Source organism: Gambusia affinis, linkage group LG08 (genome assembly GCF_019740435.1).
Source record: "Gambusia affinis linkage group LG08, SWU_Gaff_1.0, whole genome shotgun sequence".
Taxonomy (NCBI): Eukaryota; Metazoa; Chordata; class Actinopteri; order Cyprinodontiformes; family Poeciliidae; genus Gambusia; species Gambusia affinis.
In genome coordinates this window covers 6,245,147-6,269,626 of record NC_057875.1, presented here as the reverse complement: position 1 = coordinate 6,269,626, position 24,480 = coordinate 6,245,147, and the positions used below count along the sequence as shown (strand labels likewise).

Sequence of the window (24,480 nt, the reverse complement as noted above, 5' to 3'; positions counted from 1 at the left end):
AGCTAGGTAAAATTTAAATGATAGCATCTAGGCTAGCGCTAGCATGGTGCATGCAGAACGAAAAAAAAACCCAAAAAACTTATGAACCTATGAACTGCACTTTGTCATTTTCAGTTTTTATGATTTAAACACCTTGAACCGCCTTGCTGCTGAAATGTGCTACACAAATAAACCTTGATGGATGGATTTTGTCCGTTTCGTAACAGAAACTCAGCTACTTTTTCCTTAAGGTTTGTTCTACCTTCCTCTCTGAATGATGATCCCTTACCACTTGTCCACCTCAGCCCCAGCGCCTTGGACGACGATGATGAGGATGAAGGGCACACAGTGGTCGCCACCGCCCGCGGCATCTTCAACAGCAACGGAGGGGTCCTGAGCTCCATCGAGACGGGTGTCAGCATCATCATCCCCCAGGGCGCCATCCCCGAGAGCGTGGAGCAGGAGATTTACTTCAAGGTGTGCCGGGACAACAGCATCCTGCCGCCCCTCGACAAGGAGAAAGGTCAGCGCTCGGATCCTCCCTACCCCGATTATGTCAGAGAATGACTTACAGCCTCCAAGAAAATCCTTGGAAGACAAAGTGCTTGTGAGCTTTGGATAGTAATTAGTGGACCCTTTCTAAATGTCAAGTTTAGTTCTGCTACTTTGGCTGTATTTCATATGGAAAAAAACATAAAAGGTTGTTTAGGCCTGGGCTTCTGCTGATATATTAAGGGACCTGCTAGGTAAAATTGACATTTTGAACATTTTTGTACCTCCATTTGGATTTCTACTGCCTATAAAAAGCAACCCAAGCACTCAAAAAAAAAACACCTTGAATTATTTTGGTAATAAGTTTATGTGTTTTGGTGCCCGGTAAAATGAGCCATCACAAAAATATCCTGATTGGTGAGTCACATTCAACCGGCAGGACGCCATTACCTAGTAACCCCAGCTGAGACCTGCACTGTTACCTAGCAACCAGGGGAGAGTTCCAGTCCCGTTACCTAGCAACCCCTGCAGAGTTCCAGCATGTTTAGTCAGCCGGTTTACTGCTGCTGTGTGCTGCACTGCAAAATCACAAAATCTTACCAAGTATTTTTGGTTTAGTTTCCAATGCAAAAGTCTTTGTACACTTGAAATAAGACAAAACTAAATTAGAAGTAAAACAATAAAGAAAAATTATTTTAAGTCAATAATGCCTTAATATTGATGGAAAAGCTCTATGTCCATTGGCAGATTATTCCAGGAGCTATACATCTCTCCTTACATCTTGCATGTAAGTTAGTTTTGTGCTTGTGTACTAAGATATTTGCATTAGAAAGTAGAACAAAAATACTTGGTATGATTTTGTGTTTTTGCAGTGTGTACAATGGCTGCTGGAAAAGGTTTGTTGTTGACTCACGATCCAGAAACCATTTGCTGGATTCTTGTTGGTTGTGCAGGAGGCTCCACTCCTGCTTTTCAGAGATGTATAGTTGTACAATTGCGTATTTGTTTCCAGCCATTTTTACAAGTGAATGTAAACGTTGAGTTGGGGGGCGTGGCCATCAGCAGCTTATTTGGATTTAAAGCGACAGGAGGCCCTGAAACATCTCAATCTGATTATCCACAAATTATTTTGTGCAAAAAATGTAAAAATCGTCTTTTATATCATCTGTAGACCTACCCTAACTTGTTCAAGGAAGCATTTAAGAAGCGTCCTGTTGATCGGGACGTCTTTAAGATTGTTAGAAGGATAAATAAACATGAAAATCTTTCCCTGTGAGCTACCATAAGATGATTGTTTGGTTTACAAAATATTTTTTTAGCTATAGGCCAGATCCAGATGATTTAAAACTTCCTTAGTGTCGTGTTCATTTATGAAACTGTCCAGTCAGTTAAAGTTGAGTTTCGCCCCCAGACTCTTCGGTATGCTTCATTAGTTAAAGGTTAATCCGTTTCCATTGCTAAATTCCTCTCTGCTTAGTTGGTGGAATTTAAATCCTGTCGTGTTTCTGTGCAGGAGAAACGCTGCTAAGTCCGCTGGTGATGTGTGGCCCTCACGGACTCAAGTTCCTGAAGCCGGTGGAGCTGCGCTTACCTCACTGTGCGTCTATGACCCCTGATGGTTGGTCTTTTGCTCTAAAATCCTCCGACTCCTCGTCGGGTATGCTGTCCTCTCTCTCTGTCCTTTTGGGGTCTGTGGGCTGGCTTTGATGAAACATGGAGATCCAGAACAATAATCTGAACTCTTTAGCTTTCCTTATGCCCCTTATTTAATTTTTATAAATCTAATCTGTGTAGAAAATGCAGAAAAATTCATCTATGAATAATAGGACTGGGCGATAATCATAATCAGATTTACAAATATAGACCCCCTGCATGTTATTGTTTACATGAGGAAATTCCACGCGTGTCCAACGCTGGAGGGAAAAAAGACAATTCTTCTACATGTTATGCACAGCCGCCGTAGAATAATCCCGTTAACTCAGTCAAACTTGGACATGTAGATATTATTAATTTCGTGCTGTGCTCCACAACAGAGGGAGAAACAGTTAAAGTACAACTCAAAACCACGTCTTTCTCGCTCTCTTTATCAGCGCAGCTACTCGCAGACTCGTTGCCATAGCAACTGACAACAACGCCACACAAAAAAAAACACTCACTCAAATATTTTCCACACACACAGCAGAACATTCAGCCTGTTGCAATGATATTGTTTCAGGCTTAATGTTTATTTTTAAGATTATCAATAAGTGATTGCAGTGGTACAGGAGAAAACTATAAATACATCGCTGCACTTGACTTTATTGTATGGCTAGCTCCATGGCTAGCGCTGTTACTGTCTCTTACTCTGCAGTTGTGGAGTCACAGTATCTGGGATCATGAGCGCCCCCTGCCATGAGGCAAGAGTATAATGATAAAATAATTTATATTTTTTTCACCCTGTAGTTTGTACTATAAACGATGTACTATTTTTCATTTAATTTAACTAATTCTGATTCTTTTCTCTTTAAATTTGCTGAATTTTCCCCTTCAAATGCTCAGACGAGCAGCCAGTGAGGCAGCAGGGAGCTGAGCCTCACCTGGGATTGATCAACCTCTGGCTAACTGCTCTGGCTGCCACTTGATGAGAGCCTGAAACTATAAAAACATTTAATATATAAACAGATTTTTCATAATTTAGCTTATATGTATAATGTCCAGTGTTTTTTGTCACCAACTGTGTGTGTAACGTGTTTCGTGTGCTAAGGAGCGAGAAGAAACGGCAGAGAACAGATACTTGTACATATTTTTACGTTTTATCAAATAAACATTAAGAAGATTAATTAAATGTAAAACTAATTTATTTATCCCAAAAGGAAATTAAAGCCCTTGTGGGTGGTGATGCTGTGGGCATAAAAGATCTCCAGTAGCAGTCAGTTTTGCATCAAATCTGAAGAAGCCTCTGACTTACACCATGTCATGAGATGCTTGCAGCTCAATTTCTGGGCAGCAGAGACGATATAATTCACGGTAGTGTGTCGTGAAAGAGACAATCACTGCTAATCCGCCTCGTTTGCTTTTGCCACTTCTTTCATTTCTGTCTGGCCGTTTCATTAGAGAGCGTTATGATCGATGGAAGACATGGTTTGACCTTTTAACTCCTCTGGCATTATTTGAGCTATAGAGATGTTAATCAGCTGTGCCGGGTTGTAAAGACGGTCCCTTGTTTCCATGGTTACGGAGTCAGATGTTGCCTCAGTAGTTGGTGTAAAAAACGATGAAATCACAACTCAATGCTGATGCCCCTTTTTGATACAATCCCCAATTCATCAGTCTAATATCTTAGCTGCTTGGTGGCAAAAAACAACATATTTTTATTTATACATTAATTATGCGTGACTTTTGAGGAAAACTTGATCATGTCAAATTTGTAGAAGTTCCTCTTAATGACCACAGAACCCCCCAGGATAACTCTACTTAAGTTTCAAAACTGACCTTGAAAGTCCTTGAATTTCACAGTGGCAAACATTTACAAACTCCTGATTTTTCTTGGCACCAGATTTGGTCCCGGATTACAATTCTCCCCCCGCTGTGTTTCATAAACGTGTTGATCAGAGTCATTCGGTCCAAACTCGTGTTGTTCATCGTTCTGCTGTGGCTCTGGAGCCGAGGATCTCAGCATCGGCCTGACCCAGTTACAGAGGTTTCCTTTGTGATGCCTCTGACAATAGCGCTGCTTGTTCTCGGATCTTTTTCAGTCTGAGGAAATTAACAGTCGCCTCAGATTTTTCTCCGCTGGCGAAGGTGGCTGAGTGTTCAAAACATTTTTACATCTAATATCCTCCCTGGGTTGCTGAAGAAATCTGATTTTAATAAACTGGTGATCTATAAATAGACAATCGCCCATTAGGGCTGAAACAATTAATCACGATTAATTGATTAGTCAAATAACCATCATCTAATTTAGTAATTGATTAATTGTTAACTGGAGTATACAGACTCAAAAAAGGGCCATTTGCTGAAAGAACAATTTACTTAGAGCAGAAAATAAGCCAAAAATTTACAAAAATTATAAACATTTTTCATTTAAGATAAAAAAAAATTTACTTTGTAAGCATCTTCTACCCAAACTCAAGTGGTAGTTTTAGCTTCACCCAGTTCAAAATCTGTAAAAATCTTAAGAACATTTTGCTTTGCAGTTATTAATTTGTTAATCCAAAAAATAGTCAACAGATCAGCCCTGCACTGCTTTAATATTAAATGTTTTTTTTACTGCACATGTTCAACCGTGAACTAAAGGAAAGGTGTTTTATTGCATTTTAGGCCTTAAAATGTTTATTTTATCATCTAAAAAAGGAAATTATTTGTTTACCTGCATCTTTTTATACATTTCCAGTATTGTGGTTCAGTAAAAAAAAAAGTCTGCCAGTTTTGTAATCTGATTAATCAGTTAATTGTCACAATAATCGATTACTAAAATAATCATTAGTTGCAGTCCTCAAAGATTTCTGAGATTAGACTCAAAATTTCTGATTTTTTTTATTGCAAATTTTTGACTTTTCAAAGTCAGAAACTTCCAAGGTTTTTTTCTAGAAAATGTTTGAGATTATTCTAAAAATTTCTGTCTTAAGTTTTGACTTTTGAATCTAAAAACCGCAGCTCCTTGTAGAAAATTTTTAACTTTAGAAATTCAGAAAATCTTTTTTTTAACATTTATTTCTGAGATTTACCCTCAAAGTTTCAGGTTTTTCTAGCTAAATGTTGACTTTCCAAACTCATAAATGTTCCATTTTTTCCTTTCATTTCATCTCAAAATTTCTGGTATTTTTTAGTGAAAAATTTCATCCTTTTTTTTCTGCATACAATCTGTGCAATACGCCGTTGTACAGTATTGACCTAAATGTCATTTAAAGGCAAAAATACAATCAAAGCTTTATTTTGTTTTGCATCAATTATCATGTTATTTTAATGATGTTCATTTCATTTTAAGCCAGATTTTATTTCATTATTAGCCAAAGCAGCATTACAAACTTTAAGGTTATCAGAATAAGTTTGTTTAGACAATCACCTCCGTTTCATTTCCTCGTTCTGCACCTCTGACGCCGGCTGTGTTTTTCCCTGCAGGTGATCCTAAAACCTGGCAGAACAAATCTCTCCCTGGAGATCCGAACTACCTGGTGGGTGCAAACTGCGTGTCTGTGCTCATTGACCACTTCTGAAGACGGCGACAGCTGGCCTGTTAACGAATGTGCTGAACGGTCGGGTATGAACTCCTTCCTCTCACGTTGTTTACTGTGCCCCAAAACTTTAAAAAGCAGAGAAACGCTCACACAAAGCGAGTCGGAGGAGGCCGGACTTTGGTTCTTTTTTCTTTCTTTTTTCTCTTTTTCATTTTTTGGTTTTTGGTGCTTTCAAGGCTTGCAAAAAGAAAAAAGAAAAACAAGTTATTTAATCTAAGGAACTGAAGTTGGAATGCATGACCAGTGCTACAGGACTGGATAATCTCATTTTGACATTTTTAGCTCATTTTTTGTAAAAGGTTGCAGTGGTGCGACAAAGAAGCAGAAAAACAAGATTTTGTGTGCTGTAAAGACGAGAAAGAGAAAAAAAACACACAAACAGCTAAATTTCTATAAGCAAAACTTTTGTTTTTGCGAAGGATCTCCGAGGACTTCACGAAGGAAGACGTAGAAAAATAATGAATGAAAGTATTAAGCATTAGCATCAGATTCCCTGTTTGTTTGGAAACGGAGCGCGCTCTGATTTAATCTGCTGTTTTATTTTTCTTTCTTTTGTTACGTTTTTCTTTTTGTAGGGGAAAAAAAAGAAGAAAAAGTTTTACCGTAGATAAATATACTGACTTGATTTTCCAGAAACTCCTGCTGTCTAGAGATCTATGCATGTGCTACGACTCAGGTCCAGAAGCCTGCTAACGACTAAGTTCAACACATGAAACCCCATCATTACACTGCAAGCAGTGATGCCTTATCTGCATATTAACTTTTCAGTGAAAACCTGAAAACATCGAATCCTTGAGTTGTAACAATTATCCGCGCGGAGGGGGAAAAAAAAAAATGTTTCTGCATTTCTCTTGGAGATTTAGCACACAGAATAATTGGGGTTGACGATTTAAAATAAAAACAGTATGCTTTCTTTTACTGCTATGCATCTGAAATCTGAGGAAATACACAAAGCTAGAAGATGTTTAAAAGACGTGGCTGTACATACTGCTAGCATATGGCCTTGGTTCTCTGTAAATGACCTTTTGTACATCTTTGTTATTTTGTATAAAAGAGAAAATGGTTTGTTTAAAAAAAAAAAAAAAAAAGAGGAAGAAGTGGTTACATTGGTTATGTTTATATTCTGGTTATACCCCTGAGCCTTGGAACTGACATACGCAGTAATAAGTCCAACTTTTCTACCAACATATACACACAGACAGATACACTACTTAAGGCATTTTTAACTGTCAGAAAACTTTTTATTCTTATTTACAAACTAGAGAAGTGCTTGGTTTAACTGATTTTAAAAAGATGTACTTGAGGGGTGCTGCTTTGAAGAGTGGTCCCTTCCTTTATTTGTGATACTGGATGCGGTATTGTGTGCCCTGAAATGTATTTTTGTACTAATAGACGATTTATTATGGCACATCAGTACTATTTTTCTTTTGATATGATAACACAGCTTCAAACCAACTCTAGTTTTATTTTCCCGTGTGGCCGACGTTCTTTTTATTTATTTTGATTTTTATTTCTGTTCAGTTTTGGTTCTTTTTTCTTTGCAACACATTTCTAAGTATACCACTGTATTACTAAATAAATTCATTTATAAAGTAAAGGGTTGTTTTATTCTAGTGTTTTATGCACATCTCCAGGATGTAGTTTAAGTAATTATATTTAATAAGTGAAACTTTGTTATTAAAATAAGGAATATTACAATTATTTCTCATTTTCCTTCCACTGAACTTTCTCCTCACATTCTATAAACTGTCCCTTACTATATCTGGATCACATTTCTGTATTAAAATCTTTTTTTATCTCGTCTGTGAAATATTCAGATTTGTTCTTTTAAGCTTATCAGCTTTAACGAGTCCATAAAAAAGTTTCACTTTTTGAATTTAATTGCTGACATAAACATATTTAATATTTATCTAATTTACCAAGATGACATGTGTGAACGCCTGCAACATTTCCAGGTTGTAAGCATATATTTCTTTGTTTTAAATGACATGAATAGATCAAGAAACGATTTTTCATACTGAAAAACTTCATTTTAAACTCAAGACAGATTAATTCAGCCTTTCTGTGAGGTTTTTCACATCGTTGTTATTTACGTGGTATTTAAAGGGGCAGTATTACGCAACATAAAAAATGAAACTAACAATGAGTTCACAGCAGCATTTTAAATGTGAAAAATTATGTAAAATTAACCAATTTTTTTTTTAGTTTTACTGTAGTATGTTATTCCCTCATCAAAAACATACCTGGCGAGTTGCTGTGATTCTGTCATGCACGTTTCCATGTTTGATCGCCATGGCAACCACTCTTAGTTCCACTCCGCTCCTTCAGACTAGCCAGCAGCAATTAGCAAACACCTGGTGGAGCTCAGTAAAACAGCAGCTGGAGCGTTTAGCAGAAACATCCTCTGGTTTCACTGCTGAAGGACAAAGAAAAAAACCCTCCAAGCATCATGCAGCCACCGCCGTGCCTCAAATGAAGGAAGGAAGGACTAACAAAAGAAAGAAAGGAAAGAAAGACAAATAAATGAAAAGAAGGAAAGAAAGGATGAAGAAATGTAGGGAAGGACAGATAAATGGAAAGAAGGAAATAAGGCGACCTGTCCAGGGTGAACCCTGCCTCTCGCCCGGAACGTTAGCTGGGGATGGGCACCAGCAACCCTCCCGACCCCATTAGGGACGAAGGGTGTATAGAAAATGGATGGATGGATGGATGGAGGAAATAAGGCTGAACAAATGGAAATAAGGATGAATTAATGAATTTTGTTCATTCCGATCATTTTGGTCTCATTTAACTTCAGTGAGAATAAACGGGGTATGTAAACTTCTGGCTTCATCTGTATGAAAAGTTGCTGATTAAAAAAGCAAACGGGAATATTTTTATATCGTCACCATTTATTTAAAAACTGATTTATATCTAAAGCTGCAAACGCGTTAATAAAAAAGTCTCTTCAGTTCAGAAGTGTTGCGGCAAAGTTCCTCCCTGAGATTAGTCGATTGTTACGCTCCACGCAAAAATTTACGTCTTCAATTAAAACACAAAGTTCACTTCAGAGTTAAGTTTCTGTTAGAGCTTAATTTTTCCTGCAGCGATGGCGCCGTTGATCTCCTCCGTCAGAGGGACGTACATCTTCTGGTCCGGGTCCAGGAAGTAAAGCGGGTCGCTGATGAGCGCGGGGTTGAATCCGTCCTCCACCAGCTTCACCTTCTTCATCTTGAACGTTCCCGTCATCTCCAGGGACGGCTGCCAAAACAGGACAAATTTAGTCAAACTCTGAAAGAGCAACAACTTCATCAAACAGCTGAACCCAGAAGAAACTACGGGGTTCCATTTGTGCCAAAAATAAGTAGAAGAAACTTGTGTAGATGTTGATGGTCTATGTTGTTCCTATGCATCTTTCACTGATGTCTATCGTCTTGATGCTTTATATCTATGTTTGATATGTGTTGACACAAATGGAGCAGCTTCTTTGCAACCTCAAAGTTTTATGGTAAATTAATTTTAGGGTGAAGACAAAATAGGATCTAGAAAGAAAACCTATTAATGTCCACTGAAGTTGAGCTGCCAAACTAAAGAAGAAGTCGCTTATTTGTAAATAAACCAGTTTATAAATAAACAGTGGTCAAATAATTTTTTTATATATCAAAATGTTCCCATAATTACAAAAGAGGATTAAAGCAACTAGAAAAAAATAAGAATTCCGACTTTAATCTCAGAATTTTGACTTTAATCTCTGAAGTTTTCTTAAAATTCCGAGATTAAATTCAAAATTCTAGGAAAAGTCATAAATCTGATATTAGTCAGTATTCTAAGAAAAAAGTAAAAATCTTAAGATTAAGTTCAGATTTCTGACTTTTTTCTTAGAATTCTTAATTTATTTTCATAATTTTGACATATTTCTTAAAATTCTGAAATAAAATTTAAAATTCAATTGTGAGATTAGTCAGAATTCAAAGAAAAAAGTCAAAATCCTTAAATTCAAAATTGACTTTAATTAGTATTTTGAATTTATTCTCAGAATTTTGATCTTAGAATAGTAAAAATAAAATTATGAGAATAAAGTCATAAAAGTACAACAGCCATAATATTACAAGGATAAAGTGGAAATAATGCAATTGAGTTATAATATTATGACTTTATTCTCGTAATTTTACTTTGTTTTCCACTTGCCCCTAATATTCTGTCATAATATTTATTATTGCCATAATAAATGTATTAAAAACATAATTGATCGGAAGTGTAACATTTGCTATTTTCTCCACTGTTTGTTCCACAAGAACATCAATAAATATCAGTAAATTTGAATATATCATTAGATGCAGTTACCGTGTGCAGCTGAATGATACATTTGTTGTGTTTTTCATTTTTACCTGAACCCGTAGGAATCTGGGTCTTGCGTAGGCCGGCAGGTAGGAGACGACTTGCTTGTAGACGTCTGCAGAGTCGAAGGTTTCTCCTTCTTTCAAAGTGACGGCCGCCATGCCAATCCGACCCTCGTGACCTGATGGTTAGGAACAAGCAGGGGAGAGGAATCCATTTCAAGCCAGCAGTGACCCATTAAGCTTCCTGTGGCCTATACAAAACATGTTCACTACATTTTTGCACACAATCATTCTCATTCTAATGAGATTTAAGATGGTTTAGGGCCTCTAGTCACTTCAAATCTAAATAACATCCTGCTGGCCATGGCTCCCAACTCATCGTTCACACGCTCACGTGAAAATGGCTCCAAACGGTATATCTTTGAAAAGCAGAAGTGGAGCCTCCTGCACAACCAAAGAATCCGGCAAATGGTTTCTGGAACAACATTCCAGCAGCCATTGTACAGTGCATTTAGCGGTAAAACCAGCTGGAGTTCAGCTTTGGTTGCTAGGTAACGGGCTGTGGTTGCTAGGTAACAGCGTAATATGGCTCAAGAACTGGGAGGTTTCAAAAAACATTAACTTATTGCCGGACAATCGCTGGGCTGTTTTTTGAAACACTTGCACCGCAAAAAAACTAAATTGTACCAATGATTTTCTTCTAGTTTCTTGTGAAAATATATTAATACGCTTGAAATGAGACGAAACTAACTCAAAAGTAACTTTTCAGCAAGATATAGCCAATTATTGATTTTTAAAAATTTACTAGTTACACTGGAAAATTATTTTATTAAAATGAAATTTTTCCCATGTTATATGTGAAATAATCTGCCAATAAAACTTGTACTTTTTCAAGTCTACTAAGATATTTTCACTACATACTAGACCAAAATTAACTGGTAAGAAGTGTTTTGCAGTGTAGATGGAAGCAGTAGAGACACAAATGGAAGAAGAAAAATTTTCAATAATAAGCCCCGTTTAAAGTATTTAATTAAAGTATTAAAGTATTTTTATACCTTCCACTTTAACTCCGTAAACATTTGCTTCTAAGATGCAGGCAGCCAAAGTGAGAATGTCTGCGACCTCTGACGTGGCGACGTTTTCACCTTTCCACCTGAAACAGAAACAAGAAAAAGACGATTGGAGCGTCTCGGTTCGGCTCAGAGCGAGAGATAATCCGTGAGCCTCCACTCACCTGAACGTGTCTCCCACTCGGTCCTGAAAATAAACAAACTTTTCGTGGTCGAACCGAAGCAGGTCGCCGGTGTTGAAGTACATGTCGCCTTTTTTCAGGACGTCGTAAAGCCTCTTCTTCTCCGTCTGCTGCTTGTTGCCGGCGTAGCCGACAAACGGAGAGCGCCGAGTTATTTTTCCAACCAAAAGCCCAGTTTCACCTGAGCAAAATAAAAGACGGTAATAACAAATAAATGATGCTCATTTTAACAGCTTTAACAAATAAAACTGAACAGTCTGACTATGGCTGGGCAATCAGTCAATTTTATCGATTAATGTAATTTCTGTTTTGTTTTTTCACCAAGGCATTCCTGGGGCTTAGCGATGTTAGCGCACAGGGCGGCCATCTTGATTGACAAGCGTTTCGTACAGCTTCTGTTTCTTTAAACTTTTAATTCAGGTCAACTTTATGACAAAATAAAATAATCAGGCTGCAGTTTCTTTTTACAAAAACAGTCAATGCTAAAATAATAAAGTTGAAATAATAGAGAATAAAATCGTAATATTAGGAGAATTAAAAAGTAATTTTATTAGAACTTCAACACAATTTTAAAAAACTAATTATTAAAGTTTTTTTCTCGGTAAAGCATTTTTTGGTGTAATTTTAAGATGTTCCTCTGGTAAAATTGCATTTTTATTCTGCTAATATTATATCTATATTCATCTAATTAAACCAAAATTGTTGTAGCCTAATCCTAATTCTCATCTCAAAAAATATTTTCTGTCATTTTTTTATTTATTTTTCAGAAAAGAAAACAAGAAAAAAACATAAAAATTCTCAATTGGCTCTTTTATGAGACCATAAACATTAGACATAATGTAGACCCGTAAACATAAATTGGGAGATTTTATTCAAACTTATTTTTTCTGGAAAATAAATCAAATCTTTGATTTTTGTTTTGCCCAGCCTTTAATCTCTAATCTGCTTCCGGGTCTTTCAGTTTTTACTTTTTATACGTCTTTGCCCTTTGCACTGTTGTCAATATTTGATTAAATATTTAAAACTAAGTTTAAAGGTTAAATCTTCTCCTAAAATGTTGCTTATTTGTCCTCGTATTACAACCAGAAACTGCATTTCCTTGGGATTGTTAGTGACAGTGGAAGAAATATAGTTTTAAAAATGCTTTAAGTAAAACCCAGTTCATCTGATTTTCTAAATAAACATCATGAGAATCAAGAAACACAACAGAAAGGTCGGGAATCAAACACTGTTCAGATAAAAATAAAAGTAAAAACGTAAAATCTGCTATCAGCTTAGCTAAAACTTTATTCATTAGCCACTTTTTGTTGATATTTACCATAAAATTGCTGTGAAATCTTTAAGAGTTTGTGGTTGTAATGTGAAAAATAGTGGAAAGCTTCAGGTCAGTGTATGGAAATCCAGCTGCTCATCACTCACCGGTTTCTGCTCTGATGCACAGACCCTCCGAGTTTCTGACCGGCTCCTCCTTCTCGATGTCAAACTTGATCAAAGTGTAAGGAAAGAAAATCTGGGAGGAAAGAGCAAAACGTCTCATGAGCGTCTGAGAGTGAAACAGAAACTCTTCATGTCCTCTGATCATCCCTGATCTTTGTTTAATCTGAGGCTGATGGGAGCAGTTTGATGACGGATCAAAACGCAGAACATTAAAGCATTAAAGTGAAATTCAGGAAACTTTGACAACTATAGCGCTCCAATTGGACCTCCCAGTTTCTTCAAATCAAATGAAATTGGGGTCAAATGTTTGATCAAGCAGGAATAAAACCTGACGTGTGAAATTTGGTTCTTTTGTACAATATTTGAAGGTAAAATAGAAAAAGCTGCATTCATAGTTTTCTTAAACCTTTAACATTTTCTCATGTCCTGAACCAGAAACCTCCATCGCTTTAAGATGAATAAATGTGAGCAGAAAGAAAAACTAAATGGTTTTTAAAAAGTTGTAACATGACAAAATGTTATAAAATTTAAAAACTATGAATAATTTTCCAAGGTGCTGAAGATAAATTAGAAAAGAAATCTTCAAAATCCTCTTAAGAAAATGCAGCTCATTTTAACACATTTTTTAAATGATCCATTTTTAATACCTGAAATGACTTTTGAGCGAGCGTCTCTTACCTGGTGCAGAAAGTTAATGCGTCCCACCGCTCCGATCTTGGACGTGTAATTGATGAAGCCGATGTTTCCCTCGGTGGCGGCGTACAACTCTCTGACCTTAATGTCGCCGAATCGATTCAGGAACTCGCTCCACACGTCGCTTCGGACTCCGTTCCCGATGGCGATTCGAACTTTGTGGTTCTTCTCGTTTTCTTTCTGCAAAAAACAAAAAACAAACAAACACAGATTGAAACCGCAAACTTACAGAAAACGATGTGGAAGGAAAACCTCACCTGGATTTCTCACCTTTGGCATGTTGCAGAGGTAACGCAGCGTCTCGCCGATGTACTGCATCACCGTCACGTTGTACTTCCTGCAGTCGTCCCAGAACTGAGAGGCTGAAAACTTCTTCTTCAGAACGAGAGTGAGACCTGGAAATAACGACAAATCACATGACTCATCTGCAAAAAGTGGGAATGCATTTTATGTGACGCATTGGGGTGCCACGCTGGAACGGGCGCCAAACAAGTGGCTCTGTTTGTAAAGTTCCACAGTAAAAAAATTAACAGCAATCATTTGGTTTATTTAGCACGTAATAGTGAAAATATTGTGGGTGCTAATTTTTCAAAGTCATATTTTTACCATTTTATTTCTGCAATTATAATGTCAGAGTTCTGCAAAACCCAGCTTTTATTTTGATATTCCACTTCCGCTTATCAGCAAGCGAATTTGCACATAAGTGACAAGATTAATATGTAGTTAGAAAGCCAAACATTTAGCTTGCTTGTTAAATAATTGACCAGTAAAATATGACCTAAAAATTTTTGTTTGTAAAATAAATATTTACTTTGAAAACTAAATATTTACCTTTTAGTTTCTTTCTCAAACTAAATGTTTATTATGAGAAATTAATATTTATTTTCTGAAGTAGCTCAGACCTAATGATTTAGCCTGTTAACAAAATATTTAACAAGCAACCTAAATATTTAGCTTGTCACTAATAAGGAAGAGGAATATCAAAATAAAAGCTGGATTTTGCAGACCTTGATGTAAACTCTGCTTCTGGATCAGTTCATATAATAGCTACATATTTAGTTACAAGTTAAATATTTCATTTGGAAAACTAAATATTTAGCTGGTGAATGAAATATTTAGTTTGGAGTTCTGACATTTATAAATGTAGGAATAACATGATGAAAATATAACTTTAAAAAACTAGAACCTACATTATTTTCTTTGTGACAGGCTGAATAAACCAAATTATTGCTGTTTTTTTTTTCATTATTATTTTTATTTACAAACAGCACCCAATAGCCAATAATTATTCCACCAATATTGGAATAATTATTTCTACTCTGTATTTTCTGTATTTGGTGGCTGTTTGTGTATTGAAAACCTCCAGTTGATGCCTGAAATATGTCAGGAAACAGTTAGCTGACCTTTCGCTCGTCCTGCCAGCGCTCACCTCTCTCGATGCCTCCGGTCATCCCGATGAGGAAGCCGGCGCTGTGGTACAGAGGCAGGTTGATATAGAAAATGTCGTCTGCTGTGGTTCCACTCGATGCCTGGACGAAGGACGCGGCCCACACCCTCTCATGGGTGACAACAGCTGCTTTAGGCAAACCTTCACCAGCCAGAGAAAAACATAAAAAAATCTCCTCAGAACAAGAAGCTGCAGCTTGATGCTTACTGACGCAGAATAACGCCAGGGATTAATTTCTCTGCTCAGGTTTAATTATCTGTAAAGTCAGTGTTTTATTCCATGCTCACTGCTTTCACGTTTCCAGGTATGCAGCTGCTTTTATTCACGCACCGACACAATACCTGCTCACTGAAACAAGCAGGTGAAGTGAGCAGCCAGCTGGTGAACATAACAGAGAATTTAGCAGCTAAAGAGCCGAAAGGTTTCCATCTGAACAGGAAGTGATGTAGTCGGGAGAGAAACAGAAGCCCAGGAGTTTCTGACGGACTGGTATGATGGCGTGGACAAGGAAGAGTACATTTCCACTAAGAAACTCTGAAATTTTCAGATTAAGTTCAGAAATTGTCTAGAAAAAAGAAGTGCCTGTGCTCCAGCAGTCAAAAAACTCAAAATTTTTTAGATTAATCTTAAAATTTTAGGAAAAAAGCTCCAAAAGTCCAAAATTTGCTTTAAGAACATTTGGAAGATTTAGATTAATCTAAAAAAAATTCTAGAAAAAAAAAAAAGGACATTTCTGAGCTCCAAAAGTCCAAAATTTGCTTGTAGAAACTCAGAACATTTTTTAGATAAATCCCAGAAATATTATTGAAAAAGACAAAGAAATTTCTGAGTCTGAAAAGTTTAAAATTTACTTGTAAAAATATTTAAATTTTAGATTAATTGGAAACATTTTCTGTAAAAAAAACTTGGAGATTTCTAAAAGTCAGAAATGTTCATAATTTTTGAATTTTGAAACTTAGAAATTTCTGAGTTTCTTTTAGAACATTTCAGAGATTAATCTCAATTTTTAGGGGGGGGTTTTTGTACCAAATTTTCAACTTCTCAAATTCAGATGTGTCCCTGTTTCTTTTGAGATTAATCTCAAAATTTAAAATTTTTATGGCGGAAATGTACTCTTCTTCTCTTTTGGATTATATTTCTATCTGCGCTGGCCCACCTTCAACTGCTCGGTTTCAATTGTATGAATTCGCGGGTAACCATAGCAACCAGCGAGCGTTAAACAGCCAACCGAATTCTTTCTGTTGTCAGGTTGCGCGCGCATCCGCTGTGTTTACAAACAGAGAATGGAATATGGCGGCCTTACCGGTGGTGCCGGATGTGTAGATGTAGAGCGCGGTGCTGCGGATGTGGATGTTGGCCCGCAGCTCCGGAGGCAGCGGCCGGTCGGAGGCTTCGGCGATCTTGTCAGACAAAGCGGTGATGCCTTCAACGCTGCAGCGGTCCGACAGGAGGAACACCCGGATGCCCTGATCCCTGAGCGTCGGCAGAACTTCCTCCACCGCATCCAGCAGCTCTGCAGACACAGACCGGATTCAGACTGACCCAGCAAGCCCGAGCTGGGTCGGGTTACCAGAACCCACTGAGGGATGGATGGGAGCACTACATCAACAAATTTTTAACCAGAGTAAAAGTAAAGAGAAGAAATTACTCAAGTAAGAGTAAAAAAATAATTTGGTAAAAAGGTAACTGATCAAAATATGAATTGAACATTGCATAATCAAACAGAACAAAATATAAAATTATGTGGAAATTTTTGGGATTTTTTAAAAGGCCAAAATGAAAATATTCATATAAATGACATTGATTTCAAAATCAGGTAAAATAAACATTTTTCCAAATCAGTTTCTTTCAATATACACCGTGTTCCAAATTATTATGCACAGCAGACTATCTAAGCATTTTATGAATTATAAAGAACTGCAAATGGTCGTTCTTTGAATGTGCAGCATTAAGTGGTCACATGCACTAAAATCAAAAGCTATTTCAATCAAAAACATCTTAACAGACCGTTACATGTTAACATAGGAACCTTCTTTGATATCACCTGCACAATTCTTGCATCCATTGAACTTGTGAGTTTGTGGAAAGTTTCTGCTTGAATTTCTTTGCAGGATGTCAGAAAACCTTCCCAGACCTGCTGTTTTGATATGAACTGCATTCCACCCTCAGATCTTCTTCTTGAGGAAACTCCAGAGGTTCTCAATAGGGTTGAGGTCAGAGGTCAGAGGAGGATAGTAACCTCACCATGAGTTTCTCCCCTTTTATGCCCATAGCAGCCAATGACACGGTGGTATTCCTTGCAGCATGAGCTGGTTCATTGTCATGCATGAGGATGATTTTGCTACTGAAGGTACGAAAGGTAAGAAAGTGATCAGTCAGAAAGTCCATCTACTTTGCTGAGGTCATTTTCACACCTTCAGGGACTCTGAAGGGGCCGACCAATGATTCTCTCCCCATAATTTCGGCCCAAAAAATGACTCCTTGCTGATGTCACAGCCGTGTTGGGACGTAGTGGCCATCCATTATGGCCAACTATTACACAACCGTCTTCAGTCAGAGGCAATTTCAGATTTCATACAAGTCTGACTGCTACTGGAGACCCTTGCTCCTCACAATCTACGACTCTTTGAAGATACTTTGAGTAACAAGATTTAATTTCCTTTTTGGATAAATAAAGAATTGTTTAATTAAATTGGTTCATAGTCTGTAAGCTAAAATCGGTAAACTAACATGTGCTGACAGCTTGCTAACAGACAATTGTAAGCAAAACAGCTAACATTAAGTTAACATTTGTTAATATCTATAAGAGCTAACAATGGTTAAGAACATGCTAACAGCTAACATCAAGTTAACATTTGTTAATATCTATAAGAGCTAACAATGGTTAAGAACATGCTAACAGCTAACATCAAGTTAACATTACACGACTTGAACGGTTTCTCTCTTCCTGGCTACTGATGGGGTTTTTTTTTCTAGAATTGGACTTGAGGTCATTTTCATAGAGCACCAGGTGAGGCCAGCAGGCATGGAGTTAATATCTTTGGGACTTCAAATCTCATCTCAACTGAAAGCATTAAACAACCCCGTTTGTTTATACATGTAGTCTCTAACATGGTTGTGAAATACTTCTGGAAATGAAATCTCGTAATTCCAGTCGGCCCGGATCCACTTCACCATCTGCCTCCCGGAGTTTCATTTAGAGACACTAAGATTTTTTTTTACGGCAAACCAGCAGATCAAGTTTTTTTTATTATTATTTTTCCCTCCAAAAACCTTGAGACATTTGTTGTGATATCTAAATAAAACTTAACTGAATTATTGAACCCATATAAAATAAAACGGCTGCAGCTTTTCCAAAAGGAGACGTTTTGACTAACAGAAAATTATTAAATTCTCCAATAATACACGCTGAAGAATATTTCCAATAGCAACAGAAACTTATGTGATTTCTTCTACACTTAAAGGCACATGTTATATGAAACATCCTGAGAACCCAAACTATTAGATTACATCAGGTTTTGATTCTCTGAGTTTCTAGCTTTCATCAATTTAAATGAGCAATAAAACTTTAAGGAAAAATTTATCAAATTCAGACCTCTGATCGATTACATCAGGTTTTGATTCTCTGAGTTTCTAGCTTTCATCAATTTAAATGAGCAATAAAACTTTAAGGAAAAATTTATCAAATTCAGACCTCTGATCGATTGATTTAATTGTATTGTTACCAAATTTCTCTGAAATCCATATTTACTGACATACCAGTAAATATCAGATGTGTGATGTAAATAAAAACATGCACATAAAAAAAAACAAATAAGAAAAACAAACTTTTTAAATAAACACCAAAAGCACTCTAATATGCCTTTTGTGATGTCAGTAATGACACGTCCAGGTGGAAGCTCTTTGGGGGACAGAAGACCTTATTTAAAGTAAATTATTAATACTATCAAACATAAAAACTGACACTGGTACATTCTAGATGTGATATATGATAATATCCAAAGTGAGGGAATGATTTTATATAAAAGTTTGGCTTTCAGCTTTAATGTTTTAAACCCAAATCATATTTAACCAACATGCTAAATGATTGTTTGTTTTTAAAAGGCACAAAGTGTTCCCTGCTAAATTAATGTGACTGAAGTAAATCATGTACTAAAATTAAGCAATTAGAATCACTTGTTGCGCAACTTGAAAACTTGAACAACCAGTGATAATTTCAGGACTTTGGTCGTGATAGTAATTTATGGGAGCCGCTCTGTTTGAGGGTTTTATCGTCTAACCTGGAGCGGCAATGAGCACTTTGGCCCCGCAGCAGGAGAAGCAGTGCAGCAGAGACTTGGATCTGATGTTGAAGTTCAGCAGAGCCGCCGGGCAGCCCAGCTTGGCCAAACCGAGCCAGGTCCACACGAAGCTGGGCTCGTTAGGCAGAAACAGGGCCACGGTGTCGCCCTCCTTCAGCCGGGCTTCAGCCTGCAGGGCCCGGGCCACCTTGTTGCTCTGCAGGTCCGCCTCTCCGTAGCTGAATGAGCGTCCCTCGAAGTGGATGAAGGTCTTGTTGGGTTGCCTCTTCACCGCGTCCAAGAAGCAGTCCAGGATACTGTAGAAAGGTTTGGACTTCCTGTATTTGCTGAGCCTGATGCCCAGCTTTAGGCACCGCAGCGTGTAGGCGCAGTCATCCCTGAAGTACGGGCAGAAAGTCCGGATGTATGCGAGGGCCAGGATGGCCAGTCCGGCCGCAGCGGTGAGCCACACGGACATGGTGGAGGAGCCGCAGGACGGGGTGGGAGAGCGGCTGGGAAAAGTTAAAACTGTCTGGAAAAACTGAAATGTGACGAAGTTCATGCGTTTGGCTGAAGGCGGCGCTCAGCCGGGTTCTGTCCCACTGGTCCCTCCTTCAGTCCGGGGGAGGATCCAGTTGCCAGATCTGGATTTTCTCTTCACCTGTTGGAAAACTAGACTACCAGAGGCGGGCAGAAATTATACTCAAATAGGAGAACTTCTTAAGATTAGCGTGAATCTGGGTCATTTCTGGTTCTACTGATAACACTAGAATATGGGGGCCATTGTAGACACAAAAAGAGAAAAACAGAGTAAATCTCTGCCAACAATTCTCTCATCTCAGAAATGTTCTAGAAAAATCTTGGACATTTCTGAACTTCAAAAGTCGCAACTTTTGAAAGTCAGGAATGTCAATATATTTTTCATTTTTGGGGGAGGGTGGGAGAGAAAGTGGTCTGAGTTTTTATTTAACTAATTTTTCACTTTTGAACCTGCTTGCTTACGCCACCACAGCACGCCCCATTTAGTCAATATTTTAACTAATAACAAAGTTAGGTAGTGATTCGTCCAGGTTTTTCAGATGGTGAAGCCTCTGCGCCCAAAAATATAAAAATGTTAAATTAAATTAATTAAACATGCAGTGTTACTTTTTAGAGTGCACTAATCGCTGCAACAAGTGCAAATGTGAGTCTGGGAAACTCAAAGTTGCGCCACTAAAACAACATTCATAGGTAAAAACTCTACAATCTACCAAAAAGAGGCAAAAACCTTCGGACTGCGCACATGGCAACCCTCATTAGAAAAGCGCAGCGTGGTGGGCGTGAGCTCGGATTTACAGGGAGGGTCAAAATGTTCCGAAAGCTTCTTCTGTTTTCCGAACCAGAACCAGAACCAGTCCTGGTGAAAACAGAATCACAGCCAGTTCAGATTTAAAGAAATTAATCCCGTTTTCTCAAAATACATCCAGTGTCCAACGCAAAGCCGGAAGACAAAAACAAAAGACAATCAAACATTTTCGAAGAAAGAATAAACGTTTTAAAAAACTGAAAAGTGTAGTTAATTAAGAGTGGAACTACTTCAAAATATTTTACCCAAATAAAAGTAAAAAGAATCTAAATGACTCAAATAAGAGCAAAAAAGTATTTTGTAATAATTCTACTTTACTGATGTCGTCATTACACGGAGAAACAATTTTCTGTGCAAAGGCTAATATTAAGACTAAATCAAAGAAAAATCATACAAATAAATAACATAATTACTAAATAAGTTCAAGCATTTAAAACACTTTTCCTCTTCAAATTTCAGGAAACGTGAAAAACTTGACATGAATCTGTCCAAATCCATCCATCCATTTTCCCTTTCTTCTGTCACTTCTAAATGTTCTGTCTCTTTAAGAGTCTGGAAAAGTCCCGCGTGCTCCAACAGATCAGCTGGTTAAAAAAAAATCAATCAGTTCAGTTAGAGTCCATTCGCAACAGGGCTGATAACAGCAGGGTTCACTGAAGTGAAAGTTAAACAGATAAAATCAGTTTGTTTCAACTGGAAATGTTTTTGGTTTTTTTACGCCGATATGGAAGAATTTTGTCCCGCTTTTTATTATAGTGGCCTGTAAATCAGATTCAAGTCAAAACTTTGACTTGACCAGTCGGAGGTGGACTTTCCGGTGTGCTTTGCGACATACCGTTAAAGCAGCAGTATTTATTTCTTTATTTAAAACAGGTTTTTAAATACAAAGAAAACATCAGATTTTCATGAGAATAAAAAAATATTTTTTTGTTTCTTTTTTTACATATTAGTTAAAACTGTAAGTATGTGGTGACAGTTTGCTATGAGAAAGATGATCTGTGAACAAATACAGCTCAGTCAGAAACAACCAATCAGAGCCAGGAGGCGGGTCTTAGCGCTGTCAATCATCCTTTTTCTATGCTGAGCTACAGTTGGTTCAACACAATGCAGGCAGCCATGAATAATGCTAGTTAGCATGGCCACCAATGACAGCGGATAAACTGATTTCCTGTAACATTAAATAGTTTCACTGCATGTACAGGAGCTTGATTGACAGCGCTAAGACCTTCCTCCTGGTTGTTTTTGACACAGAACGGTACGTAGCAATAGTAGGATGTGGAGGAGCTTGACCTTCAACCTCTCATCACATCATCACGATATAGTAAGTTTAAAATATATGTATTAAGATTTTTTTGGAAATGTTATAGTTGATTTAAGCTCAGGTTTAGTAATACATAGTTCTCATGTAACATCACATATCCAGGTACTTCATAGCTGACAGCCATCTTGGTAGGTATCCCTAATTAACTGTCATGAGAGTTGCTATGACAACAGCAAACAAACCACATTCTCCGTCTAGTGCCGGTCGATCCTGACAGCAGCGATTTTGTTGGTTTATTTTTATTTGCTGGTCAAAAGTTTTTGTTTTTGTTGATCTCCAAGCCATCGTTCATCTGTGCTTTGTGCTGCACTTGCCTACCAAGATGGCGGTTCAGTGGCGCAGATTACTTCGGGTTCAGACTTGTTTTCCTGTCAACACTACGTTCTTTTTCTGAAATGTTGTTAGTTTTACTGCAAATGTAACAAGAAAGCAAAAAGTGAGCAGTAGTCGGGCCAAAATGTTTCCTAAAACATGATCAATCTGTGTGACAAAAAAGAAAAATCACAAGATTTTGTGACAGGGGGATACATTTTCACAGCACTGTGTGTACTTAACCACATTTAGATAAGAAAGATAAGCGGGTTCAGTGGCAGCGTTCTCAGTGGGTCTAAACTCCAGAACAAACCTGTTTCTCATCTCCCTTTTCCAACAGAGTCGACAGCCGAAGCGCTCGTGATCTGGTTCTGTCAGAAATATGTGCCAAAGTTTATGACCGGAACGCTGACTTCAGCTGCCCCGCGTTGAGTCAACACCACTGGAAAACTGAGGCGAGCTCCAACCAGGTCCAAGGTCAAAGGATCAGAACCTGACGATTCTGTCGGGTTCATGTCCAGCAGGTGACACTTTTCAAGGAACAGTTTGTTCTCCAATGTTAGAAAGATTTTCAGCATTTCTAAGAACTATAATAAAAACCAACAACTGGAAATAGAAAATCGAAATAACCAACAATACATCTGCAAATCTCTTCCCACATTTACATCTAATGGTGAAATTATATCAGTTATCAGGACAGGGAGAAGAATTAGGAATTAGAATTACGAGTAATCTCAGAATTCTGACATTTTATTTAATTATTCTGTCTTTTTATCACAATTTTGACCAACAAAATTTTACATCTTTTCTTGCTTTATACTCAAACTTCACAATTCTCTTTAATCTCAGAATGTTAACATTTCATCATTTTCTTATTTTTTGTAAGTTTTACTTCAATAAAATTTCATTTTTACTTTTTTTTAAATATCAGAATACTGAATTTAATCCCAGAAGTTTTACATTGATCTCAAAATTCTCTTTAATCCCAGAATTTTAACAATAATCTTTGAATTCTGAGTCTTGACTTTATTCCCAGATTTTTTAAATTAGGCTCAGAAATCTGCATTTAATAATATAATAATTTTTACACAAATCTCACTATTACATCTTTTTCCCCTAATATTTTTGACTGTAATATCAGAATTTTTATATCGACTTTATCAATTTTATCAGAATCTTGACTATAATCCCAGCATTTTGATATTAATTTCTCTTTTCTCACAATTTTGACTCACAATTTGGACATTTCTATTTTAAAATCAGAATCAAGACTTTAATCCCACAATTTTTACATTAATCTTATATTCTGTCTTTAATCTAAATAATTTTACATTAATCTCAGAATTCTGACTTTAATCCCAGAATTTATAGATTAATCTTTGAATTCTACCTATTTTTGTTTTAAATCAGAATTTTGACTTTAATCCCAGATTTGTTTCATTAGGCTCATTAATCCCTATTAAATCCCATCATTTTTACATTTTTCCTTAAATTGTCTTTTTTCTCAGAATTCTGGTTTTAATCCCACAATTTTTACGTTAATGTCGGATTTCGATCTTTTGTCTCAGAATTCTGACATTTCAACAAATTTTTACGTTAATCTCAGAATTTTGACATTAATCTTGGAATTATTTTCTCAGAATTTGTAAATCTGACTTTTGAAAGAAAAAGAAATTCTGATTTTGAATATTCTTAGTTTCAAAATTCAGACTTTCCACCCCTCAGAGTTCAGAGATTAGAAGCAGATTATTTTTCCTGCTGTGGCCCTATTCCTATTCTGTGGGAATCTTTCTATACTGGATTCTGAACTATATGAATATTTATTTAAAACCGTTTTATCAGGAGCTACAAAAGCCTAAAAGAAAAACCGGACCATCGGGTCAGTAACTGAGGATCCCGGTGCGGCTCGGCTCTTTGTTGGTAAATAATTTAATCTTCCTGTTTGCTATCGGACCTCTTTGTTTCACGCTGACCTGTTTGTCTGTGAGCCTCCAAGTTATTCTTTTCACACAAAACCAAGTAAAACAAATTTAGGTCTTATAAAAAAAATCTTTTCAGTCTGAAATAAGTCAAGATTTATTAAAATGACAAATATAAATACAGAAACAATTATAATGCATGCAGAGCTCGTCTTGTAAATCTAAAACATTTTACAAACATGAACATAAAAACACGTTTCAAACAAAGAAGCAGAGCTTTAATATATGGGACTTTATACTGTTTAAACCCTTTAATCAGAGCTAGCTGCCATTTTGTGTCTTTCGGACAATTCTCTGTGGATGGAGTTAAAAAAAATATTCAAAAATATTCACTGTTTTGCTTTTAAAAATTCAACTTTTATCCCTTTAAAAAACAAGATTTTATTTGAAATGACCAAACTGTGGCAT

The 24,480-nt window shown here is 37.0% G+C and overlaps 2 protein-coding genes across 10 annotated transcripts in view; one reads left to right on the top strand and one right to left on the bottom strand.

The window, feature by feature from the left end:
* The window catches only part of tjp1b (tight junction protein 1b), a 111,481-nt gene extending 88,830 nt beyond the window's left edge, over positions 1–22,651 (top strand). For 4 of the 9 annotated variants that reach the window (XM_044123592.1, XM_044123590.1, XM_044123595.1 and 1 more), the window contains 3 exons: positions 285–502; positions 1,985–2,128; positions 5,572–6,508. In XM_044123592.1, coding sequence (XP_043979527.1) covers positions 285–502; positions 1,985–2,128; positions 5,572–5,666 — 457 coding nt within the window. In that variant the 3' untranslated portion in view covers positions 5,667–6,508. Of the gene's footprint in view, positions 1–284; positions 503–1,984; positions 2,129–5,571; positions 6,509–22,433 lie in introns of those variants that run through there. The other 5 variants (XM_044123598.1, XM_044123594.1, XM_044123597.1 and 2 more) reach the window with 3 other exon arrangements.
* Positions 6,760–20,417, bottom strand: zgc:101540 (hsFATP2a_ACSVL_like domain-containing protein). Its single transcript, XM_044123601.1, has 10 exons — positions 19,116–20,417; positions 16,139–16,348; positions 14,818–14,976; positions 13,659–13,783; positions 13,374–13,568; positions 12,678–12,768; positions 11,241–11,439; positions 11,062–11,159; positions 10,055–10,185; positions 6,760–8,927 (listed from the first exon to the last, which is right to left on the bottom strand). Exons 1-10 carry the CDS (start codon positions 19,675–19,677, stop codon positions 8,751–8,753), a joined length of 1,947 nt encoding a protein of 648 aa, XP_043979536.1. The 5' UTR covers positions 19,678–20,417; the 3' UTR covers positions 6,760–8,750.
* Positions 22,652–24,480: the final 1,829 nt, after the last annotated feature.